Source organism: Rhinopithecus roxellana, chromosome 13 (genome assembly GCF_007565055.1).
Source record: "Rhinopithecus roxellana isolate Shanxi Qingling chromosome 13, ASM756505v1, whole genome shotgun sequence".
NCBI lineage: Eukaryota > Metazoa > Chordata > Mammalia > Primates > Cercopithecidae > Rhinopithecus > Rhinopithecus roxellana.
The window spans coordinates 118,274,307-118,294,200 of record NC_044561.1 but is presented as its reverse complement, the minus strand read 5'-3'; the positions used below and the strand labels follow the sequence as shown (position 1 = coordinate 118,294,200).

Here is a 19,894-nt window from a genome sequence, read left to right as displayed (position 1 = left end):
TAAATTATTGCTAATCTTGGTTGAGCGCAATGGCTTATGCCTGTAATCCCAGCACTTTGGGAGGCCGAGGTGGGCAGATCGCCTGAGGTCAGGAGTTCGAGACCAGCCTGGCCAACATGGTGAAACCCCATCTCTACTAAAAATATACAAAAATCAGCTGGTTATGGTGGCGGGCGCCTGTAATCTCAGCTACCCAGGAGGCAGAACCCGGGTTCTTGAACCTGGGAGGCAGAGGTTGTACTGAGCTGAGATCATGCCACTGCACTCCAGTCTGGGTGACAGAGCAGGATTTCGTCACAAAAAAATAAAAATAATAATAATAAAAGAAGCACATACTGCTCTCACTTTAGTAATCTATTATATTTTTTCAATATAATTTTTTAAATAAGCCTAAGAATCTTATTTTATGCATTTAAAAATATTCTTAGGGCCAGATTTGGTGGCTCACGCTTATTTTTGGGAAGCTGAGGTGGAAGAATTGCTTGGGCCCAGGGGTTTGAGATCATCCTGGGCAATACAAAAAATAATTAGCCAGGCATAGTAGTGCTCCTATAGTCTCAGCTACTTGGGAGGCTGGGACAGGAGATCACTTGAGGCCAGCAGTTGGAGGCTGCAGTGAGCTGTGATGGCACCACTGCATTCCAGCCCGGGCAATAGAGCGAGACTCTTGTCTCAAAAAAGTTTTTAAAAAATATTCTTAGAAGGGGTCCATAGGCTTCATCAGACAGCCAAAGGGCCGGGTGCAGTGGCTCATGCCTGTAATCCCAGCATTTTGAGAGGCTGAGGCGGGTGGATCACCTGAGGTCAGGAGTTTGAGACCAGCCTGGCCAAAATAATGAAACCTCCATCCCTACTAAAAATACAAAAAAATTAGCTGGGCATGGTGGCGGGCGCCTGTAATCCCAGCTACTCAGGAGGCTGAAGCAGAAGAATCACTTGAACCCGGGAGGCGAAGATTAGTGAGCCAAGATTGTACCATTGCACTCCAGGCTGGGAAACAAGAGTAAAACTCCATCTCAAATATATATATATATGTGTGTGTGTGTGTGTGTGTGTGTGTGTGTGTATTTAAGAACTTCTGGCAGTCGGTAGTTAATAATGATAAAATTTAGCAAAGCTAACACTTATTCAGAGCTTACCATGAACTTGATAGTGGTATAAGTATTTATATCCATTAATTCCTTTAATTATCGTAATTATTTTTATATAAAACAATATAGGGCAGATGCAGTGGCTCATGCCTATAATCCCAGCACTTTGGGAGGCTGAGGTAGGAGGACTGCTTGAGCCCAGGAGTTCAAGGCAAGCCTGGGCAATATAGCAAGACCCCATCTCTACCAAAATAAAATTTTAAAAAATCAGCTGGGCATGGTGGCACATGCCTGTGGTCCCAGCTACTTTGGAGGCTCAGGTGGGAGGATCACTTGAGCCCAGGAGATTGAGGCTGCAGCATGCCATGATCACACCACAGCACTCCAGCCTGGGCAACAGAATAAGAACCTGTCTCTCATAAAAAATAATAATAAACCAAAATACATAAAAGTGCATAAGATAGGCCAGGTGCAGTGGCTCACGCCTATAATCTCAGCACTTTGGGAGGCCAAGGTGGGCAGATCACCTAAGGTCAGGAGTTCAAGACCAGCCTGGCCAACATGGTGAAACCTCATCTCTACTAAAAATATAAAAATTAGTAGGGCTTGGTGGTGAGTGCCTGTAATCTCAGCTACTCAGAAGGCTGAGGCAGGAGAACTGCTTGAACCTGGGAGGCAGAAGTTGCAGTGAGCCAAGATCGCACCATTGCACTCCAGCCCGGGCAACAAGAAGGAAACTCCGTCTCAAAAAATAAAAATAAAAATTGTGTAAGATATATATAGGCTGGGCGCGGTGGCTCATGCTTGTAATCCCAGCACTTTGGGAGGCTGAGGCAGGCGGATCACAAGATCAGGAGTTTGAAACCAGCCTGGCCAACACAGTGAAACCCCATCTCTACTAAAGATACAAAAATTAGCTGGGCTTGGTGGAAGGTGCCTGTAATCCCAGCTACTCGGGAGGCTGAGGCAGAATAATCGCTTGAACCCGGGAGGCAGAGGTTGTAGTGAGCCGAGATTGCACCACTGCACTCCAGCCTGGGTGACAGAGCTAGACTCCGTCACACACACACACACACACAAAGATATATATATAATCCCCATTTCATACCATTTGTCTTGTTAAAAAGATGGTCACCCCAGGTGTGCCTTAACTCTAAGCAATCCAAATTTACACATTTTCTTTGTTCCAGGAGTCCTCAAGAAGGTCCATCTCCGGATGCTGTATGTAAGGTGTATGATGACTAATTACATCAGTCACTATTTCACTACTTATCGAATGCAGATACTCTACATGCAGCCTCTTTAGTAGTTCTCAGGACACCTGGAGAGGTGAGCAGTGTTGCTCCCACTTTATAGGTGAGTAAATAAGGTCCAAAAGGCAAAGCCACTTGCCTCAGATTCTACAGCTAGGTAATGGTAGGACTGGGGTTTACATTTAAATCTGATTAACTTTAAAATTCCATCTTCCAACCATGTTACTACATCAAATGTGTATGCATTTGCTGGGAAAGAGGACCTATAGCTTTTTATGATGTGTAATCAAATTTACTGATGCCTAATTTACATGTGCCACAGCCTTCTCTCACATTTTTCAAAAGGACCTTAACCTAAAAGACAACCTTTTTTGCTCCAAACACAAGGCTCCCTGAAGAATGTTTATAATTGGACTCAACAGCCAGAAGAGAACTTCTAGACCACTTCCTCAGAACCCAAGCATCATATCACTCAGGCGGGTCCCCCCATCCTGTCACTCACACAGATCTCTTTGGAAAATTCCTCATTCCCACTCCAGCTCCCTACTCTCCTCACAGCCAAGTCAAACACTGCTGCTACTGCCACTTCTTCCAGGCAGCCCTCCCTCCTGTTCCACTGAACTCCTGTAGCTCTGCCTCCCAGACTGTCCCCATCTTATAATCCATTTGAGTTAGTGATGGGCTGACTTCCTCACTAGACTATAAGCTACTTGGAAGCAAGGATCACATCTGATTTGTTCCTGTTTTCCACAGAGCCTGGTAAAACAACAGGTATTTAAGTATAGTACAGAATGAATAAACAGTAGATCATCTTAAAACCAGCTGGGTGCTTTTTTTTTTTTTTTTTTTGAGATGGAGTCTCGCTCTGTGGCCCAGGCCGGAGTGCAGTGGCGCCATCTCAGCTCACTGCAAGCTCCACCTCCCAGGTTCACGCCATTCTCCTGCCTCAGCCTCCAGAGTAGCTGGGATGACAGGAGCCTGCTACCATGCCTAGCTAATTTTTTTGTATTTTTAGTTGAGATGGGGTTTCACCGTGTTAGGATGGTCTCGATCTCCTGACCTTGTGATTCACCCACTTTGGCCTCCCAAAGTGCTGGGATTACAGGCGTGAGCCACCGCACCCGGCCTCTGGGAGCTTTAAAAAACAAAAAAAAAGCCAGGGCCCTACACCCCAGGGAGCCACATTCCATGCCTGACTCAGGTGTATATATTTAAGAATTGCCCAGGGCAAATTCTCAAATTGTAATGAGAAGCCAGGGTCAAAAGCCATCCAGTGAGCCCAGTGTCCTTATCTATGAGATGACATCTGCTAAACTCACAGAGCTGCAGAGTAGATGGGCCAGTTACCACATCTCAGGGGCCTAACAGGGTTGGGCACACAATTGGTGCTCCAGAAATAGTGAAGAACAAACGAAGAATGACGAAGTCCCTCACTTTCCAGATGGGAAAACGGAGGCCCAGGAGTGTGATGTCACTGGCAGAGGCCAGACAACAAAAGTCAATGGAAATACTAAGATGTGAATTTCTGGAATCTGGCATACAGTAGGCACTCAATAAATGCCAAGGTTACAGTGAGCCCCAAGTCCAGCTTGTGACTGGGACTATATTTCTACCCTCTTCCCCTTCAGCCTAGATAAGGCTGCAGATGGGCTACAAGTTCCAACGGGGTCAGCAGAGCCCCAGAAGGGGTAGCCGGCACCAACGCCCTGGAGGCGACTGGGAGAGAGGGCCGAGGGGTGAGGTTGCGGGGGATGGTGGTGAGAGGATGAAGGGGAACGCTGTCCTCCAGAGGTGCCCCCACCCTCACCTTTGCACTGGTAATTACTCCATAAGGAGAGAACTCTTTTCTCAGTTTGTCGTCATCAATGGAGTCGTCCAGGTTCTTCACGTACAAGTTCACACCCTGGAAGGAAAGGGAAACTGCTGGATGGCCCCTTCCCCTCCAACCCCAACTGCCTTGGGGAGATCAGGGGGCTGACACAGGCACAAGGGGCATGGGGAGCCCCACCAGCCCAGCCTCCTGCTTCCTGTCTCCCTCAGCACCCAGGTACCCCTATCCCTCAGCGTGCCCATCACATGCAAGCTGTAGCCCCACATCCCGAATTCCCCTGCAGTTCTCACACATCTGCGCTGGTCCCAGCCTCACCACAGCTATTCCCCATTTCACAGATGGGGCCCACGAGGATGCCCCAGGTCCCATGGCAGGCTGAGGTGCAGAGCAAGCTCAAGCCGAGCTCTCCAGATGGTGGATGTCGGGCAGCAGGAGGCAGAGCTCCTTGCAGGCCAGCCCATGACCAGACCCCTAACACAAGCGAGCTGCCCCTCCACCTCCTGCCAGCCCAGGAACCTCAGGCACTTACTCATGCTGGTGCCAGGTGCCATCTAAGCTTTCCCATACATTTTGATTTTTTTTTTTAAGACTTTTTTTTTTAGGCGGATTTTCACTCTTGTTGTCCGGGCTAGGTGCAATGGTGCAATCTCGGCTCACTGCAACCTCTGCCTCCTGCGTTCAAGTGATTCTTCTGCCTCAGCCTCCCAAGTAGCTGGGATTACAGGCATGTGCAACCAGGCCCAGCTAACTTTGTATTTTCTAGTAGAGACAGGTTTCTCCATGTTGGTCAGGCCAGTCTTGAACTCCTGACCTCAGGTGATCTGCCCACCTCAGCCTCCCAAAGTGCTGGGATTACAGGTGTGAGCCACCACGCCAGGCCACATTTAGATTTTTAATCCTCACAACAACCCTGCGTGAAGGAAACTTTTATCCTTGTTTTACAGACAAAACTGAAACACAAAGAGTTGCCCCAGATCGTACAGTGGCTAAGTGGCAGAGACTGGACAACCCAGGCAGCCTAACTTCAGCATCTGTGCACCTCACTGTTGAGTGACAGCTGCCTCTAGCACCTTGACTTTTCTCCTTCCAGACCTCCCAAACACAACAGTGTGTGAACACACAGAGAGCAGAGACCACACAGTTGTACAGCATAGCATCCTGCTCTCACAGATCACGTAACAAGTATTTTGTTCTGTGGGTCTGTAAGCCCCTGGACACGCTGTATGTACATAAGAGGATGTGTATGTTTCTCAGCCTCAGACCTAGTGACATTTTGTGCCAGACAGTTCCTTGCTGTGGCATTGTCCTGGGCACTGTAGGATGTCTGCCAGCATCCCTGGCCTCTACCCAGTGGATGACAGTAGCACCCCACCATCCACACGACAACGAAAATTCTAGACGTTGCCAAATGTCCCCCAGGAGGCAAAACTGCTCCTCACTGAGAACTACTGAGTATGTGTGCACGTTTTTTTGTGGATGTGTATATTTATATGCCCTTCTCCATGAAGAATCTAGAACTTTTATCAAAAATCTTAGAGGGGGGCCAGGCACAGTGGCTCATGCCTGTAATCCCAGAACTTTGGGAGACCGAAGTGGGCAGATCATCTGAGGTCAGGAGTTCAAGACCAGCCTGGCTAACATGATGAAACTCCGTCTCTATTAAAAATACAAAATGAGGCCAGGTGCGGTGGCTCACACCTGTAATCCCAGCACTTTGGGAGGCTGAGGTGGGCAGATCACAAGGGCAGGAGTTCGAGACCAGCCTGGGCAACATGGTGAAACCCCATTTCTATTAAAAATACAAAAATTAGTCAGGCATGGTGGCATGCACCTGTAATCCCAGCTACTCAGGAGGCTGAGGCAGAAGAATTGCTTGAACCCGGGAGGCAGAGGCTGCAGTGAGCCGAGATCACACCACTGCACTCCAACCTAAGCGACACAGCAAGACTCCATCTCAAAAAAACAAAACAAAAACAAAACAAAAAAAACAAAAATTAGCTGGGCATGGTGGCAGGTACCTGTAATCCCAGCTACTTGGGAGGCTGAGACAGGAGACTTTCTTGAACCCAGGAGGCAGAGGTTGCAGTGAACCAAGATGATGCACTGCACTCCAGCCTGGGCGACAAGAGCAATACTCTGTTTAAAAAAAAAAAAAATTTTTTTTTTGAGGGTTTTACTTCCCAATGAAGTTTTAAATTGGACTGATCTACAATATTCACTTTAATTATTAACTCCATATAATTCAAAGGCTGTCCAACATTCCAGCTTTTGGATGTAACATATTTGGCCTGATTATTCTCAACCAGGAGTAGGATTTCCTCTAGGGGCATCTGGCAATATGCGGGGTACTTTGGTTGTCTGAGACTAGAGGATGCAACTGGTATTTAGTGGGCCGGGTTGGACGCTAATCAGTCCCACATGAAGGATTATTCTAACCAAAAGGTCCCCAGCACCCTTACTAACCCCTATCATGGTTGGGCTGTGCCCAGTTTCTCACTGTTACAAAACAGGCAGTGGGGACCATCCCATGCTCGTTTGATTCCTGCCTTGAGTCAATGCCCAGAAGTAGGATGACTAGAAGAAACAGTCACCACTCAGGGCCCCCGACACACAGCTGCTTTCACACAGAAGTGGCTGCCACCAGGAAGCCTGACCTCACCTGGTAACGCCTCAGCCGGTCCTGCTTCATCTGCTCAAACCTGCGCTTCAGTTCATTCTGCCGCTCCACGCGCTTTTGGGCCCGGCCCGCATACAGCAGCCGCCCGCTCACCTCCTTCCCGTTCATATGCACCACAGCCTGGGGAGAGGAGGAGGGAACATGATTGGTAACCACTCAGATGTGGCCCTGGCCCAGGCTCATCTTCTGGATCTAGAGAGGCCACCTGCAAACCAGGCTGCCACACTAGCTGAGAATAATCAGTACCGGGACAAAGGCCATTTAAGTATACCCACTTTGGCTTACGCCTGTAATTCCAGCACTTTGGGAGGCCGAGGGGAACGGATCACCTGAGGTCAGGATTTCAAGACCAGCCTGACCAACATGGAGAAATCCTATCTCTACTAAAAATACAAAATTAGCCAGGCATGGTGGCACATGCCTGTAATCCCAGGTACTCAGGAGGCTGAGGCAGGAGAATCGCTTGAACCTGGGAGGCAGAGTTTGTGGTGAGCCGAGATCGCATCATTGCTCTCCAGCCTGGGCAACAAGAGTGAAACTCCGTCTCAAAAAAAAAAAAAAGAAAAGAAAAAAAATCGGACTGGGGCTGTATTTTAAAAAACAAAATTGATGGCCGGACACAGTGGCTCACACCTGGTAATCACAGCACTTTGGGAGGCCAAGGTGGGTGGATCACTTGAGGTCAGGAGTTTGAAACCAGCCTGGCCAACTTGGTGAAACCCCATCTCTACTAAAAATACAAAAATTAGCCAGGCATGGTGGTGGGTGCCTGTGATCTCAGCTACTTAGGAGGCTGAGGCGGGAGAATCCCTTGAAACTGGGAGGTGGAAGTTGCAGCGAGCTGAGATCGCGCCACTGCACTACAGCCTGGGCGATAGAGTGAGACTGTGTCTTTTTTTTTTTTTTTTTTGAGACAGTTTCACTCGGTCACCCTGGCTAGAATGCAGTGGCATGATCTCGGCTCACTGCAAGCTCCACCTCCCGGGCTCACGTCATTCTCCTGCCTCAGCCTCCGGAGTAGCTGGGGCTATAGGTTCCCGTCACCACGCCTGGCTAATTTTTTGTATTTTTAGTAGAGATAGAGTTTCACTGTGTTAGCCAGGATGGCCTGGATCTCCTGACCTCGTGATCCACCCACCTCGGCTTCCCAAAGTGCTGGGATTACAGGCGTGAGCCACCATGCCCAGCCGACTCTGTCTTAATAAAATAAAAATAAAAATAAAATTGAGATTTGCAAAGTTTCCCATATTTAAAATGTAAATATGGCCGGGCACGGTGGCTCAGGCCTGTAATCCCAGCACTTTGGGAGGCCAAGGCGGGTGGATCACTTGAGGTCAGGAGTTTGATACCAGCCTGACCAACATGGTGAAACCCCTTCTCTACTAAAAATACAAAAATTAGCCCAGCATGGTGGCAGGTGCCTATAGTCCCAGCTACTCGGGAGGTTGAGGCAGGAGAATCACCTGAATCCAGGAGGCGGAGGTTGCAGTGAGCCAAGATCATGTCACTGCATTCCATCCTGGGTGACAGAGTGAGATTCCGTCTCAAAAATAAATAAATAAAAATAAAATAAAATAAAATGTAAATATTTATATAGTCCCATATTTTAAATGTGTATTACTAAGTGAAAGAAGCCTATCTAGGTTACGTACTCTCTGTTCCAGAAAAGGCAAAACTACGGAGACAGTAAAAAGATCATCGGTTGCCAGGGGTTAAGGGGCATGGAGGAATGAAGAGATGGAGCACAGGGGGTGTTTAAGGCACTGAAAGTACTCTGCATGATACCGTAATAGTGGATACATGTCATTATGCATTTGTCCAAACCCCTAGACTCTACACCAAAAGTAAATCCTAATGTAAACTTGGGACTGTGTGTTAATGATGTGTCAAAGTAAGTTAATCACTCGTAACAGATGTAACCCTTGGGAGCAGGACATTGATAATGGCAGAGGCTGTTCACGTGTGGGGGCATGGGGTATACAGAAGACTTCCGTACCTTCCACTAAACATTGCTCTGAACCTAAAACTACATTTAAAAAAGAGCTTAAAAAAATTAGGTTCTAACTGCAACTACACATGGATAATTTGAACAAAGCAGCAAGCGTAATTCTTTCATAATGGTATGACAGCATCATCAACATCCTTACTTTGAGTTGTATTTCATGGCACAAAATAATCCTCTTTGCTAACTGTGAGAGCCTTTTTGTGTGTGAAGATGGCGTCTCGCTGTTTTTGCCCAGCTGGTCTCGAACTCCTGAACTCAAACAGTCTTCCCACCCAGCCTCCCCAAGTGCTGGGATTACAAGCATGAGCCATCACATCTGGACAGTTTTTAAAAAATTAGAGACAGGGTCTTGCTATGTTGCCCAAGCTGGACTCAAACCACTGGGCTCAAGGGATCCTCCTGCTTCAGCCTCCCATGTCAGCTGAGATTACAGGTGCACACCACCACACCTGGTGGAAACTGATTTAAGTGGTCAGTTCACAAGTAAATATTTTTATATAATCATGACTTTTGCATCCCTACCTAAATATTCAGTTCTGCAGACCTCAGGGCTAGAAGCGACCAAAGAAGAAAGAAGCCCTTGGCCTTTGCACCACAGGAAGGAAGGGCTCTGCCTGCTTGTAGGACTCTCCCACCCTCTTGGCTTAGGCCAGGGAGGGACTTTCTTCCCCTCCACAGGCAGCTGGGGCCCTCTTCTTAGTCCCAGCTCAGTCCCCATGCTGCAGAACAGAGCCATGGGGAGGCTCCTACCTTCTGGGCTTCCTCATGCTTCTCAAAGTTGACAAAGCCAAAGCACCGCGAGTGACCGCTGTTGTCCCTCATCACCTTCACACTCAACATCTTCCCTGTAAAGGACCAACCTGGCTCAAAGGGGAGTCTGGGAAGTCCTCAGGAGACCACAGGAGGGCCCCTCCCCGCTACCAAACTTTGGAGGGAGAGAGGGAAAACAGTGATACCCCCACTCCCTTGGAGACACACCCACCAAACTGGGAGAAGAGGTCCTGTAGGCCTTGCTCGTCCACATCCATCGGGAGGTTCTTCACGTAGATGTTGGTGAACTCCAGGGCCCGCGCCCCCAGCTCCGCCTCCCGCTCCCGTCGAGACTTGAAGTGGCCCACAAAGCTGTGGACACACCACAGTGGCTGATGGCTATGAACAGCTACCAGTCATCAGCCACCCCCGTGCCAATTCCCGCTTAACTGCTGCCCTTCTCCAGGCTTACATATCCCTCATCAGGAAACTGGGTAGGACAAAACCCCTTAGAATATCCCCAAGGCCCGGCTACCTCCAACAGCCAAGATATTCTATTATGTTCCAGAGCTTGTCCCCAGCAGAAGGTTAAGAAGATTTCATTCTTGCAACAAATGCACACATAACTACAACTATATATCAGGCAGCTGAGAGCACAGAAGAATGAGCCTGGGAGTCAAACAGACAAGGGCTTGAATCCTCACTCTGCAGTTGCCTAGCTGTGTGATCCTGGGCAAGTTACTTAACCTCTCTGAGCCTCAGAGTTCATTGCTGGAAAATTGGGACTCAAATTCTCATCATAGGGCTTTGCTTATTGACATGTATTGGGTGTACTGGGGAAGTAAGGTTAAGTGAATTAGACGCAGTCAGTGCTAGTGTTGCTATGGGGGGCATTGATTAAAATCACTTAAATACAAGATTAATTTTATTTTTACTTATTATGTTTTTGACACTGAGTTTCACTCTATCACCCAGGCTGGAGTGCAGTGGTGCGATCTCAGCTCACTGCAAGCTCCGCCTCCTGGGTTCAAGCGATTCGCCTGCCTCACTCAGCTTCCCGAGTAGCTGGGATTACAGGCATGTGCCACCACACATGGCTAATTTTTGTATTTTGGGTAGAGATGTAGTTTCACCATGTTGGCCAGGCTAGTCTTGAACTCCTGACATCAGGTGATTTGCCCTCCTTGGCCTCCCAAAGTGCTGGGATTACAGGTGTGAGCCACTGCACCCAGCCACAAGATTAATTTTAAAAGATCATTTCCTAGTTCATGTAAACACATTTAGGAAAGTATCCCAGATTTTAAAAATGAAAATAAATTCTGATGGTATTTATAGCACGTTTAGCACAAACAAAGTTGTACCAGGCACCACAATTTGAAGAAAACTGAGTGGCAAAGGTAAACTTGAGTAAATTGGAGCTAACAAGAGTATTCTTCTGAGCACTGGGAAAGCCCACCAAGTTTTGTTTGACAGGTTGACTGGACCCTCCCCCCTAAGTAACCCTGGACAAAATGACTCTCAGTGCATCCCCCAGCTCAAAGCCACCTTCTCTCCATGGGCCCGACCATGGGGGCTGGCCCCTCAGATGAGCAAAATCAAAATTCTAGGCAGGGAACAGCCAGAGGCAGATTCTCTCTAGCATCTGCCTCTCAGTTTTCCCAGCTGTGTAGTGGGGATGATATCAAAGTTAATGGTAGGATGAGAGCAAGCTAAGCATATGCCTACTTTTCTTTCTGCCAAAATCTCATGAAACAACACAAAAGGTTTAAAGAAAAAGCCAGACGTGGTAGCTCGTGCCTGTAATCTCAGCACTTTAACATGTTAGGAGGCTGAGGCAGGAGGATCACTTGAACCCAAGAGTTCAAGACCAGCCTGGGTAACAAAGTGAGATCCCATCTCTACAAAAAAAAAAAAAAACAATAAAAAAAATTAGCCAGGTGTGGTGGCATGTGGTCACCTGTGGTCCCAGCTACAAAGGAGGCTGAGACAGGAGGATTACTTGAGCCAAGGAGGTCAAGGCTGCAGTGAGCTGTGTTTGTGCCACGTGTATCTAGCCTGGGCTACATAGCAAGACCCTGTCACACACCATACACCCCATACTGAGAAGGCTGGAAAACAGATGAAAACACAGAGTCCATTGATGATATGACCATTAGCCAGTCCCTCTAGAGTTTTAAAATCACCATTTCCTTTACCACTCTGAACAATCCTCTAATGCAGATTATCAGCTCCATCTTTATGTCGGGAAAGAGTCCCTGAGAGGGTGAGCAGCTGCTCCGAGGTTGCACTTCTAGGAGGGCTGCCTGCCACTCAAGTGTCTGGTGCCCATTAGCAGCTTAAGGGTAGCATCGATTCCAAGTCAGTGGTGCCATGCTTCTGTCCCTGCAGCCTCCACCTCCCTCGGGCCCAGCCACTCACACTTTGCGGTCGTTCAGCAGCATCCCGTCCATGGTGTTGATGGCCTGCTGTGCAGCCTCATGGGTCTCAAAATGGACAAAGCCGAAACCCCGGGAGCCATGCTCGTCACACACCACCTGGGCCACAGGGAGGAAGGACAGGAAGAGTACTGACAGAGGGTTCAGGAAGAAAGGAATGGCAAAGGTGATCATGACCAGTCTCTGCATGCCTGCTGTGTGCATGGAAAAGGCAGTCCTGCGTGTTAGGGATGGGATATGGAAGCTCAGAGAGTGCCACCACTCAAGTTAACGGATTAAGGAAGGCTGGGTGTGGTGGGCTCACGCCTGTAATCCCAGCACTTTGGGAGGCCGAGGTGGGCGTATCACTTGAGGTCAGGAGTTGGAGACCAGCCTGGACAACATGGTGAAACCCTGTCTTTATTAAAAATACACAAAATTAGCTAGATGTGGTGGCGGGTGCCTGTAATCCCAGCTACTCAGGAGGCTGAGGCAGGGGAATTGCTTGAACCCAGGAGGCGGAGGTTGCAGTGAGCTGATAACGCACCACTGCACTCCAGCCTGGGTGACAGAGTGAGACTCTGTGTCAAAAAAATAAAAAGAGAAAAGAAAAAACAGATTTAAGAGGGAGAGCGCCCTCGCAATGAACACAGGTTTCATCTATACTGTATACCGGCTTTTGATTGTCTTCCTAAGGCAATAGGCAAAAGGGTTAGAGTCAAACCCCCATATCTGCATCCGTGTTTCCTTCAAGAAACTAGAAACAACCTGGGTATTCATCAAGGGGGGGCCTTGATGGTACATTCACACCAGTATACTGTTCGTGCAGAGTGGAAGAATGTGGTTGGTTACATGGCTGACAGTCTTGTTAAGTGAAAACAAACAAAAAAAAATCCATTCAGGCTGAAGTAGGCATCTACACACTGGAAATTTTGAAAAAGACACATAAAATGTATTAATATTACTTTTGGGGACTAGGGCTGAAAGAAATGGAATCTTCTTTTTCACTTTCTTCCCTTCCACATTGTTTAAACTTTGCCAATTCATGAATGACTGCAACAACAAACTCATTTCAATTTTTCTTTTTTTTGAGAAGGAGTTTCACTCTTGTTGCCCAGGCTGGAGTGCAATGGCACAACCTTGGCTCACCGCAACCCCCGCCTTCCAGGTTCAAGCGATTCTTCTGCCTCAGCCTCCCGAATAGCTGAGATTACAGGTACATGCCACCATGCCTGGCTAATGTTTTATATTTTTAGTAGAGATGGAGTTTCACCATGTTGGCTAGGCTGGTCCCGGACTCCTGACCTCGGGGGATCCACCCACCTTGGCCTCCCAAAGTGCTGGGATTACAAGCTTGAGCCACCACACCTGGCCTCATTTTTTTTTTTTTTTTTTTTTAAAGATGCACAACATCCTATTCCCATTCTGTAACGCTCCTAACTCAGGCCAGCAGGACAGAACTTGAGAACGGGGAAAGACCTTCTAGTTCATGTAGTCCCCATCCCTCTTGTTGAACTCACAGAAAGACCACTAAACCCCACTTCAAGGTGACTGTGGCTCCACTCATTGCTGTGGCTACAGGCTCAGCTCAGCTAGTGGCATTTTCTGCCTGGATAACAAGCACTGCCTCCCAGCCTAGCTTCCACACTACCACTGGGATGCTCTTTCTAAAATGTAATTCTGACCACATTCCTTCAATCTCTAGTAGCTTCTATCCACAGAACTATATCAACTTGGCATTTGAGGCTCCCCAATGGGTCCTGCACAGCAAGTCTTGCTTCCAAACCCACGCCTTGCACATACCCCTCCACCTCTCATACTGAAACAGGGTTCTTCCACTTTCCACTCAAGTCTCAGCTCGGTCATTCAGATTTAATCACATTGACTAGGTCCCCACTGTGGGTCAAGAACCTGCTAAGGGCATTACATACCTCCCTCGTTATCTATGCCACGAGAATCCTTCCAAGCACCTCTTAACCCCTGAGCCCCAGAGGGAAAATGAGAATAAATGACTTGTCCAGGATCAGCCAACAGAATTCTTTGATTATTATAGTTACCACTGAGAAGCTTCAGTGTGCCATGTACCCTTTTAAGGAGTATACATGTATGCAGAAAACCTAACACACAGAAAGTAAGTGATAAATCTGCCATTATTATTGTGAAGAACTTTAATACACAAGTGAAGAGTCTTTCTTCGTTTGATCCTCAAAGACTGGAAACGGCCCCGTCTCTCTGTCACAGATAACCCTTAGCGCATTACTACATCTCCTGAAGTCTACCTGCTCCTCTGAGCCACAGGGATAGCCTCCCACTGACCAAGAATTTGAGGGCCCTTATTGAGAACTTAAGGATTATGCTTGGCACACAGTAGCACTTGATGAAAGTTCTAACACACAGGCTACAAAAACTGTCCCCATCCTCCCTAGAATACCAGACACTCCAAAGGCTACAGGGTAACCGATCAACCATCCTCATAAAATCTAGAGGCAGAACACCCAGGTTTAAGCCCTGTGTTCCGGACATACTGACCTGCTGTATGGCGGCTGATCCTCAACATCTTCATATAGAAAGTCAGAGAAATAATCAGAATCCTTCTCAAATGATATACATCCATTGGCTCAACAGATATTTATTGAGCACCTAATATGTGTCACATCTTATTCTAAGTATTGGGATATAATAATGACTAAGAACAAGATCACTGATGGAACTTACATCTAATGTATGAGAATCTTAAAAACAAGATTTAATCACTTGATTGCCATGATGGCCCCAATTAATGGCCTTCCTGTAGCCACACCCTTCATCCTATAATTTCTACTCCCCTCTCACTTTGAATGTGGGTTGGTCTTGTGACTCGCTTTGGTCAATAGAATGTAGTGAAAGTGGCCAGGTGCGGTGGCTCATGGCTGTAACCCCAGCACTTTGGAAGGTCAGGAGTGTGAGACCAGGCTGGCCAACATGGTGAAACCCACCCTGTCTCCACTAAAAATACAAAAATTAGCCAGCCATGGTGGCTCACACCTGTAATCCCAGCTACTCGGGAGGCTGAAGCAGGAGAATTGTTTGAACTCAGCAGGCTTGAATCCAGGAAGTTGCAGTACGCTGAGATTGCGCCACTGTACTCCAGCCTGGGCAACAGAATGAGACTGCATCTCAATTAAAAAAAAAAAAAAATGTAGTGGAAGTGATGATTCCAGTTTTGCATTCAGTTCTCAAGAGGCCTGGTGTACTTCCACACTTGTTTTCTGAGCCCCTGCCATTGCCATGAGAATACCATGAGAATAGCCTGGACTAGCCTGCTGGAGGACAAAAGGCCATGGGGAGGAAAGTCAAGATGTTTCAGCCGACAGCCAGCCACTCCCTCATATACCCAGTGAGAGCTCCCACTCAGCTTTCAGTGGGCATAGGAGGGAACCCAGTCAAGACCAGAAGAACTGCCCAGCTGAACTTTGCCCATTGCCAACTGTGGAATTACGAGCTAAACAAATGATTGTTGTTGATAGCCACTAAATTTGAGGGTTGTTACACAGCGAGAGCTGACTGATACACAGGTAATGTCTGATCATTCACGGAAGATGAAACTGAAAGAACGGCTGCCATTCAGGTGCTTGCTGTTCCTGAAACTTGACTGAAAGGACCTTGTAAACTGTAAAGTGAGGTGTTGCTTGTCATCCCTCTACCAGGCAGGTAGTTGACACTGATCCACCCAAAGACATACACCGTTCATCCTCTACCTTGCAGGAGAGGATGTTCCCAAAGGTGGAGAAGGTATCATATAAAGCCTTGTTGTCAATGGAGTCCTCCAGGTTCTTGATGAAGATGTTGCCCACACCTGACTTGCGAAGTCCTGGGTCTCGCTGGGACCACATGAGGCGAATAGGCTGGCCTTTGAGCATTTCAAAGTTCATTGTGTCCAGTGCCCGCTCCGCTGGACAGAAGGAAGAGGAGAGAAATGAGCAAGTTAAGTGAATTTGCTTGCCTTGATCGCCCACCCCTCCAGGTGCTTAACTGGGAGCCAAAAAAAGAGAAAGTCATTGTCTGGGTCCCACCTGAGATAAGAGCCTGAAGGCTCAGGAAGGATAAGCTGAGAATTAGTGTGTGTGGTGCTCCCCCCACCTTCCAGTTATGATCTCATTCAACTCCCTATAGCCACATAAGCATGGATTCCCGCCCCCATTTTACAGATGGGAAAACTGAGACTAAGAAACAGGAAAGGTCTGTGGCCATGTCAGGTCTATTCTGGCTTCTAAAGTACACTGAGTGGATAAGAATGTCCATATGAGGCAGGTGGATCACGAGGTCAGGAGATCGAGATCTTCCTGGCTAACACGGTAAAACCCCGTCTCTACTAAAAAAATACAAAAAAATTAGCTGGGCGTGGTGGCGGGAACGTGTAGTCCCAGTTACTCAGGAGGCTAAGGCAGGAGAATGGCGTGAACCCAAGAGGCGGAGCTTGCAGTGAGCCGAGATCGTGCCACTGCACTCCAGTCTGGGCGACAGAGTGAGACTCCGTCTAAAAAAAAAAAAAAAAAAAAAGAATGTCCATATGACAAGTGGTGGCAGCACTTTGAGGAAATTAAAACTCAGAGGTGCTGCAGGGCAGAGCTGAGGTTACCTCTCAAGCAGTCAGGTTCTGGGGAAAGTGAACATTACCTCTCTGAGCCTGTTCCTCATCTGTAAAGGGGGAATGATGATAATATTACCTACTTTTCCTAATAAAGGGAGATATTACCAACTACCAGGTTGTTGGAGGGACTGAAAAATAAAGAAGGTATTCAAGGTGCCTTGTTTGTAACTTTGTGCCTGACACAAAATCATGTCTGTCTCAAAACAGCAGCCAATGCCCAGCCTCCGGCCACTGCTGCAGCCTGTATCCCTCCCGGGTGATACATGTGACCTGTTTCAGGGAGTCTGCTAGCGCAGAGACACGGAGAGGGGCTGTGGGGAACACAGTGGAGCAAGTTTCAGGAAGCCTGGCTTCTCCACCTAGTCTTATCATAAATACACGGGGGCAAAATCCTTCTCTCTGCAGTGAGGTTTCCACCTATGAGGTGGGGCAAAAAAACCAAGTCCTACTTCATTCACAGGGCTTGGAGGAAGGGAGGAAGACTGGAAGAGGCAGGAGGTGGAGCAAAGCAGAGCAAAGAGAAAGGTGTCCAGGAATCCAGCTCAGTAAGGGGCGGGGAACAGGCCCCGCGGAACAACGCCTTACCCAGCAAATCACCCACTCAGGGAACCGCCTGGTCCACACAGGCGGCCTGGCGCAAGGGATCCTTCTAGTGGACTCCGCTGGGGCGGGCGTTTTTTGGGTTTCTGGAGTCTTAGGTCAGAATGTTAAAGCCACTATTTTTGTTGTTGTTGTTGTTTTTGAGATAGAGTCTCGCTCTGTCGCCCAGGCTGGAGTGCAATGGCGCGGTCTCGGCTCACTGCAACCTCTTGCTCCCGGATTCAAGCGATTCTCATGCCTCAGCCTCCTCAGCAGTTGGGACTACTGGCGCCAGCCATCATGCCCAGCTATTTTTTGTATTTTTAGTAGAGACAGGGTGTCGCTATCTTGGCCAGGCTGGTCTCGAACTCCTGACCTCAAGTGATCTGCCCGCCTCGGCCTCCCAAAGTGCTGGGATTACAGGCGTGAGCCACCGAACCCAGCCTTATCACTTAAGAGCGTTTACGAGGTAACAAGTGATACAAGAGATAACTTCATAGACACCAGTTCTCCATTCTTTATGCTATTGGGAGAATAAGCCTTAGCCCCATTTTGCAAATGAAAAGGTGCGGAGGGTGAAGGCTTGCCCAAGCTCACACCCTACTGGCAGAACGCCCTTGAAACCTGGTGCTCTTATCTTCATCCCTCCACTCTCAACAGAAGTGCAAAGGACAAGCTCTAATCAATGCTATCAGCTCTGAGAAAGCAGCCTTGCGGCCTGGAGGCAGCGGTTTTTCAGAGCCCCTGCAGGTAGAGGGGCCCAGTGTGGATCTCACGTCGCGCTGGGAAAGGCCTGAGCCCAAGGCTGGGCTCTCCTGCCTCCCCGCTCACCAGCTGTGTCGCCTTGGGCATCTTCCTCACCAGGTGCTTTGAATCTCTCATCCTCACAAGCACTCTATAAGGCAGCTAGGACCCCCAATTTCCAGACAGGCATCTGAAGCTCAGAATGGTCGAGTAACTTGCCCAGAGTCACACAGCTGCTGGGCTTCTATCTCTGGTCCGCCTGACCCCTCAAAGCCTATATCTGTTTTCATTCGGCCCTAATCTCTCTCCTCTGCAGAGGAATAGCAGTAAGCCACACTAATTACCAATTCCCATCTCAGGGGCCAGGCCTCTGCCAACTCCGTTATCTTTGAGCCTCGGTTTTCCCGGCTGCAAAGTGTAAGATTAAAGCGCAAGCGGCCCAGTTCCGGCTTCTGTCTGTCCGCCTGCCTGTCCATCGGTCCGTCCCCTCCCGCCCCATTCCCAGGGCTCACCGTCCGCGGGCTGCTGGAAGTTGATGTAGGCGTAGCCCAGCGAGCGCCGGGTGGCCACATCGCGGCACACGCGGATGGACAGGATGGGGCCGGCGGGAGAGAACTTCTCATAGAGCATGGCCTCGGTCACGTCGGGGTGCAGATCGCCCACGTAGAGCGAGGCAAGCGGGTAGCCCGAGCCGCTGGCGTTCATGGTGGGCAGGGGGCCGGGGCTGCGGGGCAAGCAGGAGCCGGGTCACCCAGCGGCCCCGCGCTCACGCGGGCGGGAGCCCTCCTTGCCGGGCGCGGACCAGCCCCTTCCCTTTACCGCCCCCGGGTCCCTGCGCACCAATCGTGGGCGCGCTCGGACGCACCTCCCCGGGATCCCTCCTGGGCCCGCACCCCACCTGCGAGCACTTGGGGATCTAAAAGCTACAGGTGGGGACACCTCTGACCCCGCCCTGGAAGGCGGGAAAAGCCTTCAACCTGGACTTGAGCAGGGCTGCGCGCACTTGAATGGAGCTCTCAAAACCCCCCGTTTTAAAAGGGCCGGGACGGGGCCGAGGAAAGGACGCAGGAGATTGGATTCTAACCCCGGAGTAGGTCATCGTCTTTCTGAACCCGTTTCCCTTCTCTGTAAAACGGGAATGACTCCCTCCTGACAAGAATGAAAGGAGACCCAGACCGCGCTTTTTGCGTTAATTCCGAACAGGCCACTGTTTCAAAGCTTGTGGAGAGAATTTTATCCTGCTCCATTGAAGATGTCTTCCTCCAAAGACCCTGATCCAGTCCCACCGTTTCTCACCAAGGACGGAAATGGCTTTGAGAGGTGAGAACTGGAGACCACTAAGGCCTTTCTTGGTATTGGCTCATATTACCAAGACCCCTCCCTGGGATATTCCCTGTCCCTCTGCTAAGCCATTACACATCCATTATACCAGGGAGGTTCAGAGTTACTTGTGGCTCAGCCTAAATGCGGACAGTTGGGACCTAATAGCAGAGCAAGACCTAAACAGCAACACTGTCAATCTGAGCTTGCAGCGTCACTCTATCTGTGGTATAGGGACATTAAAAACAAGTCAACGACTCCATTGAACACCAATACTTCACTTTTTCTCTGATAGGACTTTCCTGGTCTCACTGATCCAACAAAGCGGGTAGGCCCCCACTAACCTTTGGTTGAGCGTGGCTTCAACAGGTGGAACAGCTCCCAAACTAGGGACAGAAGGTGCCCATCTGGCTGTCCAGCCTCAGGGTGGCAAGGACGCACTAATTCTAATCTTGGGCTAAAAAAAGACCTCTCTATCCTGATACTTTTCTCTCCTTGTGGTAGTGTGGATGTTTCCAGAAGGGGCAAATCCCGTGAGGAAACAGCTCTGCAGGCCACCATACAGTATGAGGACAGGTGAGACGCCAGCTTCATGATGAC

At 48.8% G+C, this 19,894-nt stretch overlaps 1 protein-coding gene across 6 annotated transcripts in view; it reads right to left on the bottom strand.

Moving 5' to 3' along the window:
* Nucleotides 1-18,931, bottom strand: part of PABPC1L (poly(A) binding protein cytoplasmic 1 like) — a 30,074-nt gene extending 11,143 nt beyond the window's left edge. For 2 of the 6 annotated variants that reach the window (XR_004052571.1, XM_010384256.2), the window contains exons 1-7: nucleotides 18,487-18,928; nucleotides 15,759-15,952; nucleotides 12,026-12,141; nucleotides 9,840-9,979; nucleotides 9,608-9,702; nucleotides 6,835-6,972; nucleotides 4,152-4,247 (exon numbers count right to left, since the gene is read on the bottom strand). Coding sequence is in view for 4 of the 6 variants with exons in the window: in XM_010384256.2 (XP_010382558.1) it covers nucleotides 4,152-4,247; nucleotides 6,835-6,972; nucleotides 9,608-9,702; nucleotides 9,840-9,979; nucleotides 12,026-12,141; nucleotides 15,759-15,952; nucleotides 18,487-18,679 (972 nt within the window). In the remaining 2 variants the exon portion in view is untranslated. Of the gene's footprint in view, nucleotides 1-4,151; nucleotides 4,248-6,834; nucleotides 6,973-9,607; nucleotides 9,703-9,835; nucleotides 9,980-12,025; nucleotides 12,142-15,758; nucleotides 15,953-18,486 lie in introns of those variants that run through there. The other 4 variants (XR_004052570.1, XM_030914218.1, XM_030914217.1 and 1 more) reach the window with 4 other exon arrangements.
* Nucleotides 18,932-19,894: the final 963 nt, after the last annotated feature.